The sequence below is a fragment of the Geotrypetes seraphini genome, chromosome 1, assembly GCF_902459505.1.
Source record: "Geotrypetes seraphini chromosome 1, aGeoSer1.1, whole genome shotgun sequence".
NCBI lineage: Eukaryota > Metazoa > Chordata > Amphibia > Gymnophiona > Dermophiidae > Geotrypetes > Geotrypetes seraphini.
Window position 1 is genome coordinate 51,816,973 of NC_047084.1, and position 26,212 is coordinate 51,843,184.

The 26,212-nt window shown below is 42.2% G+C and overlaps 1 protein-coding gene across 1 annotated transcript in view; it reads left to right on the plus strand.

Annotated features, from left to right (window-relative positions):
- DHX29 (DExH-box helicase 29) overlaps positions 1 to 25,479 on the plus strand; it is a 213,170-nt gene extending 187,691 nt beyond the window's left edge. Inside the window, exons 23-27 of the mRNA XM_033931250.1 lie at positions 2,785 to 2,875; positions 3,960 to 4,274; positions 7,535 to 7,666; positions 17,651 to 17,747; positions 24,663 to 25,479. Of these exons, the coding sequence (XP_033787141.1) occupies positions 2,785 to 2,875; positions 3,960 to 4,274; positions 7,535 to 7,666; positions 17,651 to 17,747; positions 24,663 to 24,718 (691 nt within the window). The 3' untranslated portion in view covers positions 24,719 to 25,479. The remainder of the gene's footprint in view (positions 1 to 2,784; positions 2,876 to 3,959; positions 4,275 to 7,534; positions 7,667 to 17,650; positions 17,748 to 24,662) is intronic.
- The last annotated feature ends 733 nt before the right edge of the window (positions 25,480 to 26,212 follow it).

Consider the following 26,212-nt stretch of genomic DNA (forward strand, 5'->3'; position numbering starts at 1 on the left):
TTATTCAAGGTTTACAGACGGTCCTGTTTCAAGTCATTCATTTGTACAATGGAAGAACATTACAAGTCGGAGGGTGTAAATGCAACTTCCCTGACATAATGCCCTCAAAATTCTGTTCTGCTAGGTTCACTTAAATATACCTAATACATGATGACATTTTACTGCCTGCTTATAATTGGTCATGAATACTTGATACCATATAAGGCGCTTGTATGCATATTGGGGGAGTGTCTGTCCCCCCTCACACAAGAATTCTTAAAAGTTACTTTTTAATATTAGCTTATCTAATAAAGAAAAGGTATAGAAGAAACCAGGAAAAAGTATTACAATATACAGTGGTACCTTGGTTTACAAGCATAATTCGTTCCAGAAGCATGCTCGTAAACCAAAATACTCGTATATCAAAGTGAGTTTCTCCATAGGAAATAATGGAAACACGCTTTGATAAGTTCCCCCACCCCCCGAGGCCAGCAGCACTGCTCCCCTCCCCCAAGAACCAGCATTGCTCCCCACGCTCATGAAGGGCCCCCCCCCCCGCATGATCCACCATCCCCCCTACTCGTTTCCCCCCCCCCACGATCCGGCGACCTCCCCACTCGCGTGGCACTCCCTCCCCGCCGCGATCCGGCATCCCCCAGGCATCCACCCGATCACATTTCTTACCCCCGTTTGGCACCGGCACCAACGCACAGGACATGCCAGTGCTGGTGCCCAAAGATCTGCCTCCTTCGCACTGTGCCTTGAGCATCTGCACATGCTCAAGGCCTTCGGGTTCCCGTTCTCTCCGAGAATCTCGGAGAATCTCAGAGAGAATGGGAACCCGAAGGCCTTGAGCATGCGCAGATTCTCAAGGCCCAGCGCAAAGGAGGCAGAACTTCCGGCACCGGCATGTCCTGTGCATTGGTGCTGGTGCCGGTGTCAAACGGGGGTAAGAAATGTGATCGGGTGGGTGGGTGGATGCCTGGGGAATGCCGGATCATGGCGGGAAGGGGGGGTGCGATGCGGGCGGAGGGTGCCAGATAGCGGGGGGGAGGGTATCGGATTGGGGGGGGGAAGGTGCCGGATTGCAGGGGGGCGCTCATAAATCAAGGCACGCTCGGTTTCCGAGGCGCCGATTTTGCGAATGTTTTGCTCGTCTTGCAAAACACTCGCAAACCGAGGTACCACTGTACTTACAGAGGAAAAAATTATCCATACACATAGCTTTAAATCATTTCTCCTTAAGAATCAAACTACTGCTCCCATGTTACTGAGTCATTTAAGAGCATGCACTGAAAATCCCGTGAAAGAAAAGGGGAGTGGCCAATCCACTCCCAAAAACCCTACATTTTCCTATATGCATCCTCCAGTACAATTTTTAGAGGTAATTATATTTCAGTCTGAACCCTTGAATATGAAAGTTCCTACGTTATTAGTTTACTAAAATTTTATTCATCATATATGCATTTTGTATATCCAATTAGCATTTCTAACTTTACCCTGCAAAAAAGGAGAGGAAAACCCCTCCCCTGGAATGTAATCTCTGTAGTAAGAAGAAAAATCCATCTCTATAGCAACCAGGTCAAAAACCAAACCTTATTTGCCACACAGGTCTTTGGAGACCAGACTGGGCACACATTGAAACAATGGAACTTCATAAAACTAAGCTACAACCTGTGTGTATCTTCTCTGGTCTTCAACAGAGCTTATATATTAATTCTAGTGACCTGAGAGAAGGCCTATTCCTGTTTCCAGTGACCTCAGCACAAAACACTTATTTAGGTCAATATATTATCCCATATTTGTCTTATCTGGTTTGTGTTCTGGCTTATCCAATTGTAATTTTATATAACCAATTATAAACCCTTCTCCTTTGCCCTTGGATTAGGTCCTTATCTTATAAATCAAACCCTGACTAGTAAATCCAGAGCAATGGAAGGAAAATATAATGGCTATTAGCTGTCCATTTTTAATAGGCTGCCACGCCAGGTTCAAAAGAGCCTCATCAACAGGTGAGTATAGTAGGTTTTGGGGAGGCTCACCATAAATTATAAGGGGGTATGGTGAGATATATATCTGGCACTCTTTATGTGAAGATCACAGCAGTGCCCTCTAAGGTGTCCCACTGCTCTGTTGTGACCAGTCCATTACTATGCTGGCCCCTCCTATGTTCAAATTTTCAACATGGATGTTTTTCTGATCAAAAATGAGGTACTGTATAAAGTTAGCCATCCTGGTGGCCAAGATGTCTAAGTTTACGATTTTTAAAAAATTAATTATATTTGGATGTCCAGCAGTTACCACTCAAAAATGGTCATATCTGTTTTTCCAACTATACACATCCAAGTCAGACTTGCACATTTTGGGGTTTTTTTAAAAGCCCCTCCACACTGATCATTCATCCTATATTCTCTTCATCCCTTTAGCCACTACTTCTCACTCTTCCAAACTAAAGGATTCTAAAAAAAATAGTTGTTTTCAAAAGCCTTATAAATCTCTGAACATCATTAATTAGTCTCAGTTGACCAACTAAATCATTCTGTAACTTCACCCCTGCTACTGAAATGGCCATGGCTCTAATATTAGTATATTTAACAGAAGAAACAGGAAAAGTAGGACTCTAGGATCATGTGCATACATTTTTGGGGAAAATTGAAAGTTTTCAATATGTTCATTTAGGATGTGGAAGTTAAAATGGTCTATATATGTCTTCTAAAATCCTGCATTAAAAGTGTATCTGAATCTGTTTGGAGTTTCTATTTTGTTTCAAAGAAAAGAAACATATGATGGCTTTTTCTTCCTAAGGTGGAAGATGGCTCGTGAAGAAAGTTATCGTTCTGAAATGACTTACTGCAGAAAGAACTTCCTCAACAGAAAGGCACTGCTTACTATAGAGGTAGGCTGAGAAGCGTATAGAGACAGATATTCAGTAGAAAGCTGACTGTATTACCTTATACGCCATTCTTTCATGTCCAATGAACTTTATTTATGAGTCTGCATGTTTAGTGGAATCTTAAATTAAAATGCTATTGGTTAATTTTATTTTAATGAAAACTGATCTTTTTAAAATATTTTTATTTTTTGGACATCAGATTAATGCATCTCAATGGCCACTAATTTGGTCTTGGAGAATGGGATGTACAGTGTCAGCATCTATGAGACAAACTTGGTTCTTTTTATTACATAGAGCTTTTTGGACCCCTACACGTTTGCAAAAATTAGACAGTTCTAAGTCAAATAAATGCTGGCACTGTAATCTGGAACCAGGGACTTTAGATCACTTACTGTATCATTGTCCCTATATTAAAAGTTTTTGGAATTCAATTTGGCCACAAATTAATAAATTGATGGAAAATCATATAGCAATATCATATGATACAGTGTTATTTGGAATGATGATGAGAAAAAAAAGTCAAATTTCACCAGAAAATAACAAACTTTTATTAATCATGACAGGGGTTGCCATTCAGCATATAACCAATAACTGGAAGAATTATAACAACCTAAATTATACATTTTGGTGGAATACAATATGTCATATATTTAAAATGGAAAGAACAATAGCAATACAAAGAGGGACATATACTAAATTTATAAAAATATGGGGGCCATTGACAAAATACTGCAATGAATAAATAGTAGGATTTTTCTTCTTCTTTTCTTCTTTTAAATATCTTTTTTATGACACACATAGAGGGGGGGTAATGAAAATAATTTCTACAAAAAATGTTATAATATATTATACAATATGTAATGTATGAATGAAAAGTAATAGAAGGGTGGGGGGAGGGATAGGAGATAAAAATATATTTAGAACATAATGTATTAGATATAAAAGTGTTATTGTATATTCATCAATTGTACTTTAACATGTTGTACACTTTCTGTAAAATTTGAAAATAAAAAATAATATAAAAAAATATATATATTTTTATTTTTAAATAATATATTGGTCTATTTTTAATTAAAATAATTTACAGGATGTGAAGCAGGAGTTAATAAAGCTGGTCAGGTTTGCAGGGTTCGAAGCCTCCAGCGTATCACCTAAAACACCTAATGGATTCTATGGGACTGGAGACAGACGATCCCTTTCCCTTCAGGAAATTGCTCTACTCAAAGCTGTGCTTACAGCTGGCCTATACGACAATGTAGGAAAGATTCTTTATACCCAGTCTGTAGATATCACAGAGAAACTGGCATGCATGGTAGAAACGGCACAGGGAAAAGCTCAAGTTCACCTTTCCTCAGTGAACAGAGACTTGCAAATCTATGGCTGGCTGCTTTACCAAGAGAAGGTGAGTCTGAACAAAATGAACAAGAGAAATGCAAATCATGGTTGTTTGCACACATTTTTAAACATTAAAAATATCTGATTATGAGCTACTGAGGTCCAGGCCCTGCTTTGTGTAGAATCTGTGCAGGACAGAAGGACACCATCATGCTGACATCCCCTTCTTTCTTTACCCTTCTACATTCTATGGAAGAGGGAATTGGTGCTAAAATGGTGGTTCTGGTCAAAGATGGAAATAAAGAGAGGGGAAAGTGGCAGGGAAAGTAAGGAATGCTGTACTGGAAAAATTACCACTATGGAATGAGGGACCACTGATAGAGTGCCATCAACAAAGGGGAATGCGGGTGCTGGTTAGTCTAGAGTTAGCCCTGTTGAGACTCTAAAATGTAATGCAGTGTTACGGTTTGCATTTGTCTGAAAGATCTGAGGGAGTTTCCTGGTTGGCAAAGTCATCAGGTTTGTCCTGTGGTAAACATTCCTCGTTGTGTATGCTCTGTGCAAGGAGCATACTTTTACATGACCCATATATAGGTGTGTTTGAGGGCATATTGGTTGGGCCAGTCCTGAATCCAAACTAGGTGGACTAAGTGTCTGTGTAGGGCAGCATAATTTTTTTGGGGGGAGGAGGGCGGCAGCACTGACATGGCAGTTGGTGTGTCTATATAAGACATTGTGGCTGGTGTTGGAAAGGAGGAGAAAGATACTGGATACCCCAGGGAGCGGGGATGCTACAGATCATGGAGGGGTGGGAGAGTAGGGAAGCAGAAAGCTACCAGACCCCATGGGTGGGGATGATAGGGAAAGGGAGATGCTAGGCTACAGAGGTAGGGAAGAGAAGGGGAGATGCTGGCCTTGGGGCCTTAAGCTATCCCAAGGTGTGGGAAGGACCTTGAGCATCCCCAGAGTTGGGGGGCACATGGTTGAATGTTAATCTAGGATATCAGATTCTCTTGGACTAGCCCTTTTTAGACAGAGCAGAGAGAGTTCTGCTGTACATGTGTACTTTATAAAATGTGTGTCCATTTATGCCTGCTCACAAGCAGTTGGAATGTGCGCAGCACCAAAAATATGTAGAGTGTAGTGTGTTTCACTCACTGCTTGCTGATGATTGTATGGTATTCTTTTCAGATCTCAGCAAAACATATTCTCTTTATTTGTGTTTTCAGTCTTGCTTCTGTAAGTACCCATATTTACATGTCCCTTTACCTGTGACTTATTCATTCTATGCTACCAATCCCAGGGCAAGCAGTGACAACGCCCCCCCCCCCCCCTCCCCGCCATGTCAGTCTCAATAGAAGACTATGGACTTTTCCTCCAGGAATTTGTCCAAACCTCTTTTAAACCCAGGTACACTACCACTATTACCACATCCTCTGGCAATGAGCTCCAGAGCTTAACTATTGGTTCACTGAAAAAATATTTCTTCCTTTTTGTTTTAAATATATTTCCATGTAACTTTATTGACTGTCCTCTAGTCTTTGTACTTTTTGAAAAAGTAAAAAATTGATACACTTTTACTCATTCTACACCATTCAGGATTTTGTAGACTTCAATCATATTTCTCCTCAGCCATCTCTTTTCCAAGCTGAACAGCCCTGACTTCTTTATCCTTTCTTCATGAGAGGAGTTCCATCCCATTTATTGTTTTGGTCGCTTTTTGAACCTTTTCTAATTCCGTTATATCTCTTTTTTGAGATACAGCAACCAGAATTGAATTCCATACTCAAGGTGAGATCGCATCATGGAGCAAAACAAAGGCATTGTAATATTCTTGGTCTTATTTAGCATTCCTTTCCTAATAATTCCTAACATCCTGTTTGCTTTTTTGGCTGCCGCCACACACTAAACAAAAGATTTTAGCATATTGTCTACAATGACATCTAGATCTGTTTCTTGGTTGCTCACACCTGAGGTGGACCCCAGCATCTGGTAACTAATTTGGATTATTCTTCACAATGTGCATCACTTTGCATTTGACCACATTAAATTTTATCTGCCATTTGGATGCCCAGTCTTCCATTTTCCTAAGGTCTTCCTGCAGTTTTTCACAGTCTGCATGAGTTTTAACAACTTTGAATAGTTTCATGTCATCTGCAAATTTAATCACCTCACTTGTTCCAATTTCCAGATCATTTATAAGCATGTTAAATAGCACTGGACCCAATACAGATCCATTGAGAAAAATGGCCATTTAACCCTACCCTCTGATTTTTTGTTCAATAACTAATTATTAATCCACAACAGAACATTACCTCCTATCCTGTGACTTTAATTTTCTCAGGAGTACCTCTTGAGGAACTTTTATTGAAAGCGTTCTAGAAATCTAGATATATTACATCAGCTAGCTTGCCTTTAGCTACATACCTTTAAAGAAATGAAGCAAATTGGTGAGGCAAGACTTCCCTTGGTTGAATCCATGCTGACTCTGTATCATTAAACCAAGTTTGCTTACGTTTCCGTAATTTTATTTTTTATAATAGCTTCTATTATTTATCTGGTGCTGAAGTCAGGCTTATAGTCTATAATTTCCCAGATCACCCCTTTTTAAAAAAATTGATGTTACATCGATCGCTCTCCAGGGACTACGGACGATTTTAATGATCACTAACAGCAGATCAGCAAGCTCATGTTTGAGTTCTTTCATTACCCTGGGGTGTATACTATCCAGTCCAGATGATTTATAAGTCTTTAACCTGCCTATTTGGCTCAGTGCATCTTCAGGTCCACTGAGATTTCTTTAAGTTCTTCCTCCACCTAGTCACCCTTGAAAACCATTTCTGGTACAGGTGCTTTAGGTCTTACATCTTCTTTGGTAAAGATCAAAGCAAAGAATTCATTCATTCTCTCCACTATGGTCCTGTCCTCCCTTAGTGCCCCTTTTGCTCCTTGATGATCTAACAGACTCACAGATTTCCAAACAGGCTTTGTGCTTCTGATGTACCTGAAAAGTTCTTGCTGTAAGTTTTTTCCTCTTTGGTAAGTTTCTCGTCATATTCTCTTTTAGCTTTTTTTATCAGTGCTTATGTTTCTTCTCGTTTTCTTCATTCAGATTCTTTTTCCAATCTTTGAAGGATATTCTTTTGGCTTTAATAGCCTCTTTCACATCACCTCTTCTTTTCACCTTTGTTAATATGTAAACTTCATCTGTTTAGTTTTGCTTTGCTTGAATCAGAATATCAATCTCCAGCTTCTGTTTAAAAAAAAAATGTTGATCAAGGTGATTATTTTCATTCAGTTGCTTGGGTTTTTGTGTTTTCAATGCAGGTAAAGTATGCCAAGGTGTACTTGAAAGAAACAACTTTGATTTCCCCCTTTCCAGTGTTACTTTTTGGTGGTGATATAGATGTACAGCACCGGGAGCGCCTCCTTATTGTGGATGGCTGGATTCACTTCCAGGTAAAGAGCAGTGCTCCATATTTATTCTTAACTTTAGAAACACCAAGTTAGGTACTCCAGATGATGATATAACAGTGCATCTAGATAATTTGTTGCACCATTTGTTAAAAGAACTGTCATAAACATTGATTCGTAAGGAGGTATATCATGAAAGGCAATCACAATCTAACCATAAAACCAAAGTAATGGAACTTTTACTTAGAAGATTTTGTTTTAGCATTATAATTTGCAATCTAAGTGGCATGGAGAAAGCTATTTTGTTAGTGATGTTTCTTAGAAACTGACTCCTCTGCACTAGCCTATTAAAGAAGTGGCATCAAGTATCAAATTATAAGAGCTTCTCCCAAGTGCTTGGAATTGGAAACTAGATATCTTCATCCCTGTTTATCACTCTTAAAAGAAGCCTGCTTTCACACATTTGCTTTTTCTACAGTCCTTTAGTTGAAACTACAGTCTTTCAATGGAGGAGTAGACTAATGGTTAGTGCAGTGGCCTGAGAACCAAGGAAACACGTTCAATTCCTACGGCAGCTCCTTGTGACTCTGGGCAAATCACTTAACCTTCCATTGCTCCAGGTACAAAATCAGTACCTATACATAGTTGACCTAATTCTATACATGGTGCTAAAAATTGTGCTTGAAAATTTGAATGCCCAATTTCTATATACAAATTAATTGAATAATAAGCCAATAGTGGTAATTGGGTGTTAATCAATTATCAGTGCTAATTGGCATCAATTAAAATTTATGTGTGCATTTTTAGATGCTGGGATCCATGCATAAATTTTAGGTGTGGTTCCAAAAAGGGGAGCATGACCATGGGAGAGTCATGGGCGCTGATCAAGGGCATTCCTGCAATTTATATGTGCTGCTGTAGAGTAAGGGGCTCTGCACCTAATTTATGCACAAGGATTTACACCGAGGTTTAGTTGGTATCAGTTCTTTAATCACAGATCTTGGTGCTATTCTATAAATGACGCCTGTTTGAGTGCCTTTTTTAGAATAGCTATTAGCACATTTTTTAGTTTGTGCTGATTTTTGGCACCATTTATAGAATTGAGTCCAATATGTAAACTGCTTTGATTGTAACCACAGAAAGGCCAAATATCAAATCCCATCCTTTTCCTTTAAACTATTGTGTAATAATAGTTTTATCAGGCATAGTTCCCTCACCCCACCCCCTAGCTTTCCCTTTCTTGTCTTCACAGCAGATAGAGTATGTCAGCCAAGGATTTTGGATTTTCCCCTATTTATAAAGCCACCCGCCCTCTGTTCCTAGTCCGGTCATCTGAAGGTGGTCATGAAGCTGGAGCCTGTATCAAGTACAATAAATCCAGCTTCCAAATGTTATCCATACCAATGACCATGAATCCCTTCCATTGCACATCTCTAGCCCTGCCTGACCCAGGGTGTGAAAGAGCAGATTCAGGGAGTAATCTGGGTCCTGACAAATAGCAACACTACACAGCATTGCCACATGACATCACTGTATTTCTAACGGTTTTCATTTTCGTTAAGTAATTTGTTTTAGATTTGCTTTTATTCTTTTTCTGTAAATAAAATGTTGCCAGTCCAATTTTTTCAAGGATTACTTCTAATGGAGACACTAGTTGTCATGAAGTTTGGTGGTGTTACCAGAGTACAAGGCATGAGATAACTGGATGCAAGATCTGCTCAAGGATCTCACCTTGAGCTGTCAGGGCTCTGCAGAAAAAGCTTTAGAGCAGCATCTGGTTTTCAGGATATCCACGGTAAATATGCATATGAGAGATTTGCTTGCACTGCCTCAATTGCAAGCAGATGTAACTCATGAATACTCATTGTGAATATCCTGAAAATCTAATGGGACTAGCTATGTCCTGAGCACTGTGTTGGGAACGGTTGTTCTAGAGCAAGTCAGCTCTGAATTGGAACAGAAAGTTAGTGCAAATACCTTAGTGTTCAGGAGACTATCCCCTACCAATCGGGCTTTACAAAGCAAACCTTCACTATTAGTGTGAGGCTGGAGTCTGGTTTGAGGAATCTGTTCACTGCAAAGATTCCTTTACTTGAAAGAGTTTAAAGCATTTGTGCATGAGACAAGACACAAGAACATCTGTGCCAGCTGAAGTCTGATAGCACGAACACTTCTCGTCTATAGTACCTATTAGGCTTAAATATGGTGGATGATCTTTTTTCTCTCAACTGCATTGAGAGGACTGTTTGCCCTTCACAGTTTAATTTGAGCCACCACTAATTCAGGCTTCTGAACATTTCTATGATCTACTTTGTGTCAATCAAATTAACCCCAAGGCATTTCTTTATATGGAGCCAGTAGTTTGTATCTTGTTGAAGTTCTTTAAGTTTCTGGAACAAGGACTTGTAGAATTTTAGCATCTTTTCTATGCAGCTTGTGCTGAAGTCCTTGTTCCCTGTACCAGTCCAGGATCTTACTCCCAACAACCTGGTTATATTAGCCTCATTATACGTTAGTATTAAGTCTGGTACAACAACAAAACAGTATTTTTTAGCACAAAACAGTTATAAGTTGATATTGGATATCGGAACAGGGGTTGGTCTCCTTGATGCAGCATAAAAAAGCTTAATCCATGTTGGGGACCACTGAAAAAGCACAGTTACTTACTATAACGGGTGTTATCCTGGGACAGCAGGCAGATATTCTCACATGTAGGTGACATCATCCACAGAGCCCCGGCAAGGAGAGTGAAAAGTGTAGAATCACTTTAAACTTTAACAAGCTTTTAGACTGCCTGCACCACACATGCGTGAGTGCCTTCTCACCCGACGCCAGCTCACGAGGTTGTCAGTTCTATGCCCAAGTGAAGAAGCTCAACTAGGGGAGGTGGACGGGTTGTGAGAATATCTGCCTGCTGTCCCAGAATAACACCCTTACAGTAAGTAACTGTGCTTTATCCTTAGACAAGCAGGCAGCATATTCTCACATGTGGGACTCCCTAGCTTCAGAAAGGGACGTAGGGAGAGATGGATTCCAAGTTCTCAGAAATATATGAGTTGCCTCACAAAAACCTATACCCAATGTCTTATACGAGAGTGCAGAGGCAAGGGAAGGAACCTAATGGAAAAAAATTTAGTAAGGGAATTCCATGCTCTGCTAGAGAAAAAAGGAGAATTCTCAGAAACCTTATATGTATGGAGGTTGATATAATAACAAAACACCTCCTGGAGTCAGGTGAATTTAAATATAGGCAACGGAGATGCCAAAAAGATTCAATAATCAAATTAGAAAAGATTACTGGTAAATGCACTCATATGGAGCAGGAGACCCAGTGAGCCATTCCAGAGCTTCCTTTCAATTGAAAGAGACTCAACTCATGCGCATTTACGCCATGTAGGTATTTAAGCATCTCTATCATATCTCCCTTCTCCTGCCTTTCCTCCTAAGTATACAGATTGAGATCTTTAAGTCTGTCCCCATACGCCTTATGACGAAGACCATGAACCAGCCTTCCTCTGAACCGACTCCATCCTTTTTAAATCTTTTTGAAGGTGCGGCCTCCAGAATTATACACGGTATTCTAACTGAGGTTTCATCAGAGTCTTATACAGGGACATCAATACCTCTTTTTTCCTACTGGCTATACCTCTCCCTATGCACCCTAGCATCCTTCCAGCTTTCGCCGTCAACTTTTCAACCTGTTTGGCCACCTTAAGATCATCACATACAATCACATCCAAGTCCTGCTCTTCTGTCGTGCACATAAGTTCTTTGCCCCTAAACTGTACCGTTCCCTCAGGTTTTTCCAGCCCAAATGTATGACCTTGCATTTCTTAGCATTAAATTTTAGCTGCCAAATTTCAGACCATTTTTCAAGCTTCATCAGGTCGTTCTTCATATTATTCACACCATCCTGGGTGTCAGTCTTTTGCAGATTTTGGTATCATCCACAAAGAGGCAAATCTTACCCAAGAGCCCTGCAGCAATATCGTTTATAAGAATGTTAAAAAGAACAGGCCCCAGAACAGAACCTCGAGGTACACCACTGGTAACATCCTTTTTCTCAGAGCAATCTCCATTGATCACTATTCTCTGTTGCCTTCCACTCAACCAGTTCTTGGCCCAGCCACTTTGGAGCCCATCCTGAGGGCACTCAGTTTATTTATTAGATGTCTATGTGGAACACTGTCAAAGGCTTTGCTAAAATCTAAATACACCACATCTAACGCCAGTCAAAGAAATTGATCAGATTTGTCTGACAAGACCTACCTCTAGTGAATCCATTTTGCCTCCAGTCCTATAATCCACAGGATTCCAGAAACTTGACCATTCTGTTTTAAAAGCATTTCCATTAATTTGCTTACCACAGAAGTCAGACTGACCGGCCTGTAATTCCCTTCTTCCTTACTTCCACTTTTGTGGAGAGGGACCACATCCGCCCTTCTCCAGTCCTATGGTTCTACTCCTGACTCTAGAGACTCATTGAAAAGGTCAATCAGTGGAGCCACCAGAACTTCCCTAAGTTCCTTCAGCACCCTCGGATATACACCATCTATACACTACCCCAAACAAATAACCTTACCCATTTCTTACTCTTTTTGAAAATGACCAATTTTTTTTTTTTGTAAGTTCTTGTTGTAATACATCTTGGATATTTCTTTTGTAATCCGCCTTGAACTGCAAGATAATGGCGGAATAGAAATCCCTAATGTAATGTAATCTATACCCATCACTTTCTTTACTTTTATTTTAGCTAGCTCCTCACAAACACAACCCTCTGAAAATATATTAGGGTCTACCACTCCTCCATCCCTATTCATGTTTGTCTTCTGTGGTCCCATTCCCAGCGCTTCAGCCGTGAACACAGAACAAAAATATTTGTTAAGCAATTCGACTTTTTATTTATCAGCTTCTCCATATTCCTTCCCTTCACCTTTGAGTCTAACAATGCCACTTTTGCACTGCCTTCTATCACTAATATATTTAAAAAATGTCTTTTCTTTTTTTTTTTTTTATAAATCTTTATTGAGTTTCAAAACCAACAAAAATGCAATACAGTATCTATACAAATAATCATATATGCATTTATAATCAATCAAAATTCATACAACAATAAAAAAACAACCAACATTTCATAAGGGAATAGAACCATACAAAGAAATACCCCCCTCCCTCCCCCTGGGTATGTGTGCAATATACCAGCAGGAACAAAGGAAAAGATAACTACAATGAATCCATAAAAGATGTCAAAGGGCCCCAGATTAACTTAAATCTCTTAGTATGTCCCAGCATATCCGCATTCATTTTTTCAAATCTATAAATTAAACATAAATTTGCCCACCAAAAATTAAAATCAAGGCAATCCCAGTTCTTCCAGTTGCGCGTAACCATTAAAAAATAAATAATATTAAAAATAAAAAATGTCTTCTCTCCACGTTTTACCATGTCAGCTATTTTTACTTCCATTTGCATCTTTGCTTTCCTGACTACATGACCAGCCTCTCTTAACTTTTCCAGATATTTTTTCCTGTCTTCCTCTTTCTGCGATCTTTTGTAGTTTATGAAAGCTTGAATACTACCCACCAAACTTGCAGGAGCCAAACCATTCAAGCACAAGTAGACCATCACAAGCAGTCTAAAGTATATATGGTCTTCCAGCTTCAACCTGTATAACTTTACATAATATTCTGTGACATGTTCGGTCCTTTCCAAACGAGAAAAAAGTTCTAACCACTGAGTTTTGAGCCACCTGTAACGCACTCAACCCCAAAACACAAGATTACAATAGTCCAAACATGATAATACCATTGACTGCAAAATGACCCTAAAGATGTTAGCAGGCAAATATGGTCAAAGCTTATTGAAGAGCTGCAATCTGAAAAAAATCTTTTTTTTAATCAAATCTTGAACATGGCTTTTAAAGGTCAATTTTGAGTCCATCACAACACCTGCTGTATTTACTCGAATATAAGTTGATCCGAATATAAGTCGAGACCCCCATTTTTCCCCTCAAAAAGAAGGAAAAATGGTTGACTCGAATATAAGACGGGGGCTTAATATTCAAGTGTCATGCCCTGCCAGGATCTGCACCCAGTGACCCCTCTCTCACACCCTCCCCTGCCAGGCTCTGAATCCAGCCCCTTCCCCCCTGCCCTGCAAGGCTATGCAGCCAGCCTCCCTCACTCCCTACCAGGCTCTGCACCCAGCTCCCTTCCTTCCCTACCATGCTATGGAGCCAGACCCCTCACTCCCTGCCAGGCTCTGCACCCTGTCCCACCTTCCTAGCCTGTACCCCCTCTGGTGGTATAGTGGTAGGCCAGGACAGAAGGGATCCCTCTCATCTCCTGTCCCGGCCACCTAACAATTTTTTTAAACTCCCCCCCACCCCGCCTGTCAGCCCACCCGTGCGTACAATTTTTGCCAGTTTTAATCCCTGGTGGTCCAGCGGTGTATGGGGCATGAGCGATCTTTCTGCGTTCCTGCCCCTTGCTGAGCTGCTGCTTCCGATCTCACGGCACACCCCACAGGACTGAGCTATTCGTGCTTCCTGCTCGGCCCCATGCTTCTCTCTGATTGGCTTCTACCAGTTCTTGTCCCGAGAGAACTGGCGGCAGCCAATCAGAAAGTGGCACAAGGCCGAGCAGGGAGTACGAATAGCTCGGTCCTGTGGGGTACATTGCGAGATTGGAGGCAGCAGCTCGGGACAGGGCAGGAACGCATAAAGATCGCTCCTGCCCCATACACTATTGGAACACCAGGGATTAAAACCGCCAAAAAAGGTACGCGTGAGCAGGCAGACAGGTGGGGGGGGGGGATTTTAAAAAATTATTAGGTGGCCAGGACGTGAGACGAGAGGGATCCCTCCTGTCCCGGCTACCAGAAGCCTGCATGAAGTTTGGGAGGGGGTCAGATGATGACCCGAATATAAGACAAGACCCCCATTTTGGCCATTTTTTTGGCCCCAAAATCTCGTCCTATATTCAAGTATATACCGTAAGTACCTAACCTTCAGAAAGTTTTATCAGGGTATCCCAAAGCTGTAAAGACCCAGGAGATGCTTGCACCTGCGATCTCCAAAATAGCATCATTTTCATTTTTTGTACATTCAGCTTTAACCTGCTACCCTCCATCCATTCCATCACACCTCGTCATCACTACCTGCAGTCATTCCTCCATATCGCTCAAGTTCCCATTAACAGGTAGCAAGAGTAAAACATCATCGGCATAAAGCCGGTAGCCAACCTCAGAATTCTGCAGCAGCTTACATAGAGGGAGAAGATATGGATTGAAAAGGGCAGCTGAATGTGTATCAATTCAATTGTAGTTAGTGTTTCTGATTTTCAATATAACTAGAAAATCCTGACAGAGCAGCCCTGATGGAGAATTTGTGTTTATTATTTAGAACCAGAAAATCCTTGAACTAGGGACATATTCTCAAAACTTACCATGCCTTTAACAATGGTTGCAAAACCGGTTCCAACTGGTTTAGCATGGCAGTATTTTACCGCCCAATTTTCAGAATGGCTCTCATGATCTTTTCCGAGCTTCCTAGCAGCCTTCGACTTTGCTATGCAAATGTAGTACAACGAAGTCAATGCTATTAAAATGGTAGTAAAATGGGCTCATTAATATTTAAATGAGCACTCCGGGTGATTCTCTATCATCGCTGAATGATTCTCCAAGCAAGGTGCCGGCTTTTAATGATCAAAAATTACCGGCTGGTCCGGGAGTGCTGATACAGTGAAAATGCGTCTCAGGCGTGTGTTTCTGGCTGTGGCTCATGATAAAAAATTGTTTTTTTTAACACACTATTCACATAAATTATAGTAATACTAGTCTTTAAGCCCGTTACATTAATGGGTGCTAGAATAGATGTGTCTGTCTGTCTGTGTTTCTTTATCTCTCTCTCCTTGGCCGCTGTCTGTATCCTTCTGTCTCCCCCTCCCCCCCCCCGAGCAAAGCTGTCTGCCCCAGCACCCACCTCCCCTCCAAATGTCTCTCCATGGCCCTCTTCTGTCTTCTCCCCAGAGCAAAGCTGTCTGTCCCCTTTCCCTATCTCTCCATGGCCCCTTCTGTCTCCCCCCAGCACACCCCTCCCCCCAAAGCAGCCCCCTATCCCTCTCCCTGTTTCTCCATGGCCCCTTCTGTCTTCCCCCCAGAGCAAAGCTGTTTGCCCCAAGCACACCCCTCCCCCCAAAGCAGCCCCCTTTCCCTCTCCCGCTGACTCTCTCTCTTGCCCCCTTTCTCTGTCTGTCTTTCTGTCCCTCTCCCTGCCCCTGTGTCTTTCTTTCTTTCTGTCTTCCTCCCTCCCGCTGTCTGTCTGTCATTTTTCCCCATTTCCCTGTGCAGCAGCATTTCCATCCCACTTCCCTATGCAGTAGCAACAGCATTTCCCTCCTATCCCCCCCTTTCCTGTATAGAAGCAGTAGCAGCATTTTCCCCCACTCCCCCTTTTCTTCCCTTATCTTCCCTGCTCCGTTCGGCCCCTCCCCCTTCTTTTACTGCCGTTGTCGATCCGGCCTGCTCCTGACCCTCCCACCGCCGACAAACCTCGGGACTCCAGCCACATAGGCAGCACTTTAAACACGCTACTTCGCGGCCTTCTACTGGCAATTTCCTCTGCCGCGTCTATCTCCAATGATGTCATCAGAGACGCAGCAGAGGAAATCAGCAGAGAAGGGCGCGAAGCAGCGTGTTTATAGTGCTGCCTACACCGCTGGAGCCGGGAGGCGACGGAGAGGGCATGGGGTGCTAGCGGCCGGCAGCGGTGGAGAGCAGGGAAGGGCGCGCATGTCACTTGAGGCCAGACCGTAAGCCGCGCATGCGCACTTCCTATGTGTGCTACAGCTCACGTAAAACGGACGCACGCATAGGAAGTGCGCATGCGCGGCTTACCGTTTTATTATATTAGATAGTAATGAGAAAAAAATCTCAAAAGCATGCATCTCAAGCACATGTTTTAAGAGGCGGATATTAAAGGTGTGTCAGTGATTGCATCTCCCCTTCTCCTTCAGCCATTAGCGCTGGCATGCATGTGATTTACACAATGACATAGCGTTGCTGGTAGTTCTCTGTCCTTCCTATCCACCCATGCTTCTTTCCATGGACTATTCTGCACATGTGTCAATCGCTATCAACAGCAACTGATCTCGTGTAAATTTGGTGACCCTCTGCAAACCTCATTTGCATGCGCAGTTCTTCCAGAATGACTTGACTTTTTGGAATCGTTAGATTTAAGGCTGCTACAGCGACCCATCAGATTTTACCAGCAATACTAGAGAATCTGGCACCTAGTCTTTTGTTGTGGTGCATATATGATGTCATCTGGCTGCTTCCATTGCTACTGGATGGCAACTTAAGAACAGGATTTGCCTGTCTTCCACTTCCCCTCCAGGAGCCGCTATGCACCTGCCCCTTATTCCCATGCTTTTCCTGTTGCAAGGTAGCCAAGGTGTAATAAAAGGAGGAAGGAAGCAGCACTGTATTTAGCTATGCTATGCACTAACCATGATGCTGTATTTGATGGCTCTGTATTTGGTTGGGAACATGGAAAGAGTCTATTGCAGATGGAAGGATGGAGTAATTATTGCAGAGGGAAACTCTGACGTGTAGATTACCAGGAATAGTTGGAATTGAGAGATAATGACTGATGGGTATGGGGTATTGAGAGAGAGGCTAACTGCTGGGGATGAGGTGAATTGAAAAAGAGTGTTTAATAATAAAGGCATGTAAAAAATGGAATCCCATCTAAAAATGATGTTTAAATTCAATTTCTGAAATTAAAACAGTAGACTGTACAGATTTTTAATAGCCTCCTAGACTGACTTGCAAATAACACCTCAAATTTGCCATTTATAAACCCCTAGAATCACAAGCTCTAATTATGCTGATTACATTATTGTCTACAAATGCATTTCTATTTTTCCTATCATCCATTATTAGGCAATTGTACTGTATTATTTATATATATATATAAAGAACAAAAAAGCCCAAGAGAGGGATTTTAATATTCTGTCTTGTTTCCAATAGGCTCCAGTAAAGATTGCTGTAATTTTTAAACAGTTGCGAGTTCTAATTGAATTGGTTTTAAGAAAAAAACTTGAAAATCCTAAAATGTCACTTGAAGGTAAGTTTATTGTTGCACTCAAATGTTTCTATAAATTTGCAGGTATACAGAGTGCAAACATGGAAGGAAGTGTGCATGATCTACTTGCGACTAAGGGCTAGATTCACTAAAGTCAGCAATCGTTGCTAAACTTGTTTTCATAGGTTTAGGGATGATCGCTGCTAACCGACCCGATTCACTAAATCCACCTGTTTTTCCCCTCAATCGTCCATTTTCTGATACGGCCATGCAAATTAGTGAAATCCCATGCAAAATAGCCAAGCGATTGATTCACTTACATTGCTAGGCTATTTAGCATCAGGTTTTACCGATCCTAAAATCTGATTGCTGTAGACAGTTACCGACTGGTCTGCCTGATTTTTTTTCAATGGCACAGATAGTTTTCGTGTAATATAAAAACATAAGAATAGCCTTACTGGGTCAGACCAATGGTCCATCGAGTCCAGTAGTCCGTTCACACAAAATATCTTTACCATTAAAAAAATGTAAAAAAATCTCCCACTGTGACCGGCCTTTCCCCAATACCCCCCTACAATCGCGCGCCCACCCTCCCCTATCCCGACAATTGCGGCAACCCACCTGAACCTAAAACAAATGGCAGGAGGGATGCCCACTCCCTCCTGCCATGAAGGACTTCCCCTCTACCCTCTCCCTCATAAAAAAAGGCAGCAGGAATGCTCACTTCCTCCTGCCAGGAAGGTGTTCACTCACTCTGCCCCCCCCCCGAAAAAAAACAGCAAGAGGGATGCCCCCTCCAGGCACCATGCCCCGTACCTTAAAGTTGGGAGCAGGAGGTACTGAAAACAACTCCTGCTCCTCCATGACAACACTGGGCCTTAGGCCCCTCCCTGGTGCATCATGTGCTGCTGGGGAAGAGCGTAAGGAAGTCCCTGATTGACTTAGATGCCTCAAGCCCTGCCCATGGGAGGGGTCTGAGCCAATCAGGGCCTAAGGCCCAGTGTCGTCAAGGAAGGAGCCTAAGGAAGTCCCTGATTGGCCAACATAAATGGCCAATCAGGGACTTCCTTAGGCTCCTTCCTCGATGACACTGGGCCTTAGGCCCTTCCCCGGTGCATCATGTGCACCCTGATTGGCTCAGATGCCTCAGGTTCCTCCCTCAAGCCATCTTTTCGGGGTTCGAGGAACAGTGGCTCAGGAGTGCTAGCACGGGTGGGGGGGCTTTTTTAATGGGACAAATGGCGTGCAGAACATCTGATCCATTAAGAAAACAAGTAGAAGCTGTGATTGCAGTGACAGGAGGCTGCTTCCCCTGTCAGTACTGTTAGGGCTCTGCCATGTATCAATCACTCACTGAGCGATTGAGTCGGTGGGTTTGCATGCAAATGATTTGCACTTCCATGCAAACTTGATAGTGAATCAATCGCTGTCTTTAGTGAATCAATCACTGTCTTTAGTGAATCTAGCCCTAAGTTTTTACTGTCTTGTGCTATGTTGGGCATTCTAATTAGTACAGCAATACAAACTACAGTCTACATTTTCAATTATCTGTAGCTCAATGAACAAATTGGACAGATTTCTCATAGTTCAGAACATATTGTACACAAATGAAAATGAGGATAAATTTTTCTTGGTACAGTAGAGTCTCAGTTTACCTGTTCTCAGTTGACTGGGACTCTCACATAACTGGCAAAAAAATTGTCGATGTAAATTTAAAAAAATGTCCCCTGAAGCACCAGAGGCAGCGTCCTGAGCCGCAAACCCTCCCTCCCTCAAGTCCCAAAGCAGTTCAAAGCCCCATCCCTCCAACCCCAAAGCACCAGCACAACAGTGGTCCTGAGCCACAAAGCGCTCCTCCCTCCCCGAAGTGGCAGAAGCAAGCGGCAGTCCTGAGCCGCAAACTCCCTCCCTCTCTCCCTTCCTTACCCGAGCACAGCCAGTCAGCAGGCGGCAGCCTCAAAACAGGCTGCTCAATTAACCAGAAAAACAGTTATCCAGTATTCACCAATCTCCATGGTTGCTGGATAACTGAGATTCTACTGTACATGAATTTGCTAGAGTTTTATGGAAAAACAAAGCCTTTCATTACACATGTGCAGCTAATCTTGCAACTTCTCTCAGTTCATTTTTCTCATCCCTGTTTATCAGACATGCTTTTCTTTAAATTTCTCTAAAAAGTTTGGACAGAAAGAGTAAAATAGAAACATGAAGGCAGATAAAGGCCAAATGTCCCATCCAGTCTGCCCATCCGGAGTAAATAAACACAAATCAAGTAAATATACTTTGTCACCTGCAGTCTGTACTAAGTCCACAATAAAGGAGAAATCAGTGCCCTCTCCCACTTCCCCTGAGTGTGACATTTCTCCTTCCCTCCTTTATGCCCTTCCCATCCATCTCACACTCTCTCTCTCTCTCTCTCTCTCTATCAATGAGTCCAACACTTTCTGCCTCCTGCACGCGTTCCAGACCTCATTTTCTTCCCCAACCAACATCTGTCCCTCACAACAAATCTCCATCTCTCTCTCTCTCTCACTGTCCATCTGTTTTGAGAGATCCAGGCATTTCCTCCACCCACTCTACTGTCACATTCAACATTTCTCCCTCTCTCATCACCCAGATCATGTACAGCATTTTTCACCACTGCCCACCAGCCTCATGCCCATATCTCCTATCACCCCTCTGCAGCGCCACGCCATATCTCTCCCTCCATCACTATGTCCAACATGCCTCCCCCTGTCATCACTTTCAATCTGTCCCTCTGTTCCCTCTCCACCACCATATCCAACATTTCTCCTCTCATCCTTCTCTCCCTATGTATCTCTACCTCTCTTTTTTCTCTCTATGCCCAATTTTCCTTTTTCTTCCCTTTATTTATTCGATTTTTTAGCCCGTCCTCCCAAAAGAGCCCAGAACGGGTTACAATGAATATATTGGTGCATTAAAATTATAAGTAAGATAGGTACTTAGAAATTCCCTTACTGTCCCGAAGGCTCACAATCTAACTAAAGTACCAGGAAAAATGACAATTAGAAGAGTAATAAAGAAAGAAAATAGAGATAGAGGAGTAGAGTTTCCATGAGTTTACACACTATTGATGTGAGACTTACTGGTCTGTAATTTGCGGCCTCCGCTCTGCAACCCTTTTTGTGCAGAGGAGCCACGTTGGCAGTTTTCCAGTCCAGGGGGACTCTCCCCGTACTTAGAGAGAGATTGAAGAGTATTGCTAATGGTTCAGCCAAAACATCGCATAGCTCTCTGAGCACTCTTGGGTGCAGATTGTCCGGTCCCATGGCTTTGTTCACCTTGAATCTTGACAGTTCTTTGTAAACATCAGCTGGTGTGAACTCAAACTTCTGAAATGGGTCTTCCATGCTTTGCTTTGCTGCTAGCCGAGGCCCGTGCCCTGGTGCTTCACAGGTAAAGACTGAACAGAAGTAATCATTCAGTAGTTTGGCTTTATCGGAGTCTGTTTCTACATAATTCCCGTCTGGTGTTCTAAGGCGTACTATCGCGTTTGCGTTCTTTTTCCTGTCGCTAATGTATCTGAAGAAGGATTTGTCCCCTTTCTTGATGTTCTTTGCTAGAGTTTCTTCCATACGAATTTTGGCCTCCCTGACTGCTGTTTTGACCGCTGCAGACTTTTTCCTGTATTCAATGTTTGCTTCTTTTTCCCCCGTGCGTTTGTATGAGAGAAATGCTCTTTTCTTCTCCTTGACGAGGCACGATACCTCATCTGTGAACCATTGGGGTTTCTTTTTTCTTTGTTGTTTGGTTACCGATTTTATGTAGCGGATAGTTGCCTCATGAAGGATCGATTTCAAGGTTGACCACATAGCCTCCACATTAGTAGTTACTTCTTGAACCTGCAGCGTCTGATAGACAAAATCTCCCATGCGTGCGAAGTCAGTGCCCCGGAAATTGAGTACCCTTGTTTTTGTTTGTGATCTAGGGAAGCCTTTCTTAAGGTTAAACCATACCGTGTTATGGTCACTGGTGGCTAGCGTCTCTCCCACCGAGACCTCTGAGACACTTTCCCCGTTCGTAAGTACCAGGTCCAGGATGGCCTGGGCCCTAGTGGGCTCTAGTACCATTTGTTTGAGCCGTACTCCCTTCATGGACGTTAATATCCTCCTGCTATCACAAGTTGTCGCTGATAGTGTGTTCCAGTCTACATCAGGCATGTTGAAGTCTCCTAATAGTACAGCCTCCCCCCGTAAGGTGATATTCTCAATGTCTTCAATTAGTTCTGCGTCCTTGTCCTCCGATTGTCTTGGAGGTCTGTATATCACACCAAGGTACAGGCATTTTTCTCCGCCTCTGGCCAGGTTTACCCAGATAGATTCCCCAGTATACTTGACATCCGTGATCCTGGTTGTCTTAATGTTTTCTTTGATGTATAGTGCTACCCCACCTCCTAACTTACCCTCTCTGTCTTGTCGAATCAGGTTGTACCCTGGTATAGTTATATCCTACCCGTGAGAGTCTGTGAACCATGTTTCGGATATTGCTACTATGTCTAAATCTGCATTAACTATTTCTGTTTCTAGTTGTAGAAATTTATTCCCTAGGCTGTGTGCGTTAACATACATAGCTCTCCACTCTTTCTGTTTACTAACCTGTAGTGAGCCCCCCATTTGAGTCAAGGTGTCTCCTAGCGATTCTTTTGCAATAAGGGTACTTACCTCAGACTTAGAAGCGTAGTGTTGGTTCTCCACATCCGGTGTAAAAGTGGGTACCCACCCCCGACTTACCTAGTTTAAAGCCCTTCGAAGTAGGCGGGCTAGTCTGTGTCCGAAGACATTCTTACCTCTGTTGGTCAGGTGGAGTCTGTCTGGTCCCTGTAGTCCCTGCAGTGTCTCTCCGTGATTCAGGAATCCAAAGTTCATCTCCTGGCACCATCGTTGTAGCCACTCATTCGTCTTCAGGATGCGTTCGTCCCTGTCCCTTCCTCGGCCCCTAACAGGAAGAATGGAAGAGAATACTACCTGTGCTCCTGTCTGCTTCAGCCTCTTTCCCAGAGCTCCGAAGTCTCTAGCTATGACCTCCAGGGTGTTCTTGGCAGTGTCATTCGTTCCGACGTGGATGAGCAGCATGGGGAAGTGGTCCTGGGGCCTGAGAAGTCTATCGAGACAGGTGGTCACATCTTTTATTCTGGCTCCGGGTAGACAGCAGACCTCCCTCGACTGCATATCCGGTCTGCATATTGGTCCCTCAGTGCCTCTCAACATGGAGTCCCCAATGGTTATTACTCTACGCTTCTTTTGGGGGTGTCGATCCATCGTCCCTGGAGATGGAGATATGCGTTGATCCTGGTCCATCTCCCCGTCGGTAGTCTCTTCCTGCAAGACCTGGAATCTGTTCTTTAGGCTCAGCTGTGGAGTTGATGTGGAGCTGCCCTGTTGAGAGAAAGAGAGAGAAGGTGAGTATATTGTAAATTGGGGTGGGGGTCTCCTACGTTTACCTGTGGAGGAGGTCACTAACTGCCAGGAGTCAGTGTCTCCATCCATCTCCTGAACTGCAACAGTTGGTTTCTTTGTCGGCGGCCCTGGAGTCATCATGGGAGATCCGTCACGGGTCCGTTCTGTGACTTGAGATAGTTCCTGCACTATCCCATCGATGTAGGCCTCATCCTCTCTAATGCCTCTCAGACGTTTCACCTCCTCCCTGAGGTTTCTTAGTTCCTGCATGATGTCTTCATCCCTCTGATCGACCTCCTCCGTCTGTGTAGAGGCCGTAATGTACTGCTGTGGGATGGCCTCGATCTGCACGGAGACGTCCATTCCCGGGGCTGTGTTCTCCTCGTCTGCGCGTAGGCTGAGTTCAACTCCCGGATCACCTCAGTGCAGGGGTTGCCACTCTTGCTTGTAGGCTTCACACTCCTTGTCCGCCCTGCCATAACAAAATGAGAGAGAGTAAATGTAAGAGAGAGTAAATGAGAGAGAGTAAATGTAAGAGTATGAGAGATAGTATGAGAGTATAAGAGAAGAATGAGAAGAGGAGAAAGTACTTTTTTTTTTTGTTTGTTTGTTTTTTTTTGTTTTTGTTTTTAGTTAGGTTTTTAAAAAAAAAAGAAAAAAATTTGAAAATTTAAAAAGAATTTGAAACTTAGGTTTGCTGCTGGGCTGCCTGGTCTCCTTCTCAAGGCTCCTTCGCAAAGGTGCTTTCGCTAAGACGAGCGCCTTTGCCGCTCGCCTTCATCGCGCGCCGAACGGCTGAGCGCCGTTGACTCCCTTCCTCTTAAGGGGGAGCCCGGGCAATGATGCTACGCTGACGCGGTGGGGTGGGCGGAGCCTCCTCTCGCCGCTACCCGCCGCTGGAATCGCCGGTTCTCCTCCCTCCTGCACCGGTTCTCCTGCCCTCCTGCTCCTCTCGCCGGCTCCCCTGCCTCTTCGCCGCTGCTACACGGCTCAGAACGCAGGAAAGACCCACTAAGACCATTTCTTTATGCAACTTTGTAAAAGTGCCCCTGAGTTTGCATGTGAGACAATGAAGAGTTAAGTGACTTGCCCCCAAGATCACAAGGAGTGTCGGTTGGATTTGCACCACTCCTCTGGAGTAATCCTGTTTCTGACACTGAAACTGTTCCCTTTCTTACCACCTTCTGAGCCAAATTGAAAGCTCAGCTAACTGTTACTTCATCTGTAATCTTTAGTTTCTAATTTTCTGAATGTATAATTGCTACTTATGCTTTAATTTTGCAGGTGCTCTGGCAAGTGTGCCTTGTAAATTAATCAATGGATGGCATACATCCTTTGTTCCTATCTGATGGGTGTGCTCGTTTCTTTTTTTGAATACTACTTTGGTTTTGAACAGACTGGATGTATTTTTTCCTACCATTTTATATAAACTAGTGAACAAACCATGTGTATGTACCTGCTATGAATGAGTTGATCTGACTTAAACATTTCTGCTGTGAATTCTACAAATCTCAGCATTCTATTGTTTTATGTCTTTCAGATGATGAGATTCTACAGGCCATCACAGAACTGATAAAAGCAGAGAATACAAAATGAAACTGGGGATCCAGACTCTGACATTTGATATAGAAAACCAATTATGATGGAAAATGAACTGACTTTTGAAGTATTTGAGTATGTAGGTCAGAGCTTGGAATGATATCATTTCCTTTCCATCTCTATGACCACATTTTGTAAACCTGAGTATTACATCTGTTGTCAATACTTTCAGAATATAGATTTTTTTGTGCCAGCTCTTGTCTTATTCACTTTGTTTTTAGATAATAAATGTGCTTTGGTTTGATATGAGTTTTAACAATTACAAGTTAAAAGTAAGAGAGGCAAATCAAGGCTAAAGTCTGAAATTCTGAAAGTTGGAGGGAAAGAGTTAAGAACAATCAGTAGGAAAGAAGCTAAGATCAAATATATGTAGCAACTGAGAGGATGAGAGAGGAAAGCTCATTTCAGTGTATAGAAGTTAGTTATTAACTTAGGCTGGAAAGAAACTTTTGAAAATCTGAATGGGAATTTTTTTGTAGTTTATAGATCTATCGAGCATACAAGGAGGAGAAACCAGAAAGAAGAGAGTAGATAGCTGAATAATGTGATTTTTCATAGACTGCACACATGGTAATAAGTAAATAAAATCTTAAGAAGAATGTACTTAGTTGATTAAGTTAAAATAATGCCCGACATGACTGTGTTCACCCTACATGGGCTGGACCTGGAGCATAAACTTAATTGGAAAAACAGATTACAAGAAATAATATTAAAAAAAAAATCATAAGCATGAAATTATAAATCATAAGCATGAAATTATAAATAATAATAATAATTTTATTCTTATATACTGCCAAAGCCATAATAGTTTGAGGCAGTTTACAACAAGAAGTGCTGGACAATCAAGGAATAAAACACAATATAAAGTCATATACATACATACAATATGATAGTAAAAACAGTAAAACCTTAATTTACAAATCGATTAAATAATTTTTGTTTTTACTAATTTTCTAAAACTGATGTAGGATGAGGAATGCTTAATGATATTACCCAACCATTCATTCAATTTACCTGCCTACATATACAACTACATACAAAGTATGTGGGAGACAGAGTAGTGTGTGTTACATGCCTTTATGGTGTAAAGCAGTATCTCTCGAACTTTTTTAGCTCTGGCACGCTAAACAGAGCAAATGTTTTTCACGGCGCATCATAATTGAAATTATAAAATTTCAAAACCAACAAAAAATTAAATTTGAGTTATTTCTTTAAGCTATGTATGAGTAATTGTAATAACTGTGAAACTAAAGTACATAGGATATAATTGCTAATCGACGTAATGGAAGTGCTTATTTTTGAGTGCAAATTAACTCAAAATGCAGCTTGATAGTCAACAAGCAAAAGCAAACACGCATTTCATCATCCACCATCTGCAGTCATTTTCTTTTTTCGATTTAATTTTTGTCAGAGCTGAAAATCCAAGTTCACAAAGTTCTCAAAGATAAGTCAAGATTCAAATGGTAACAAAGCCTTGATTGCTTTGTTGCT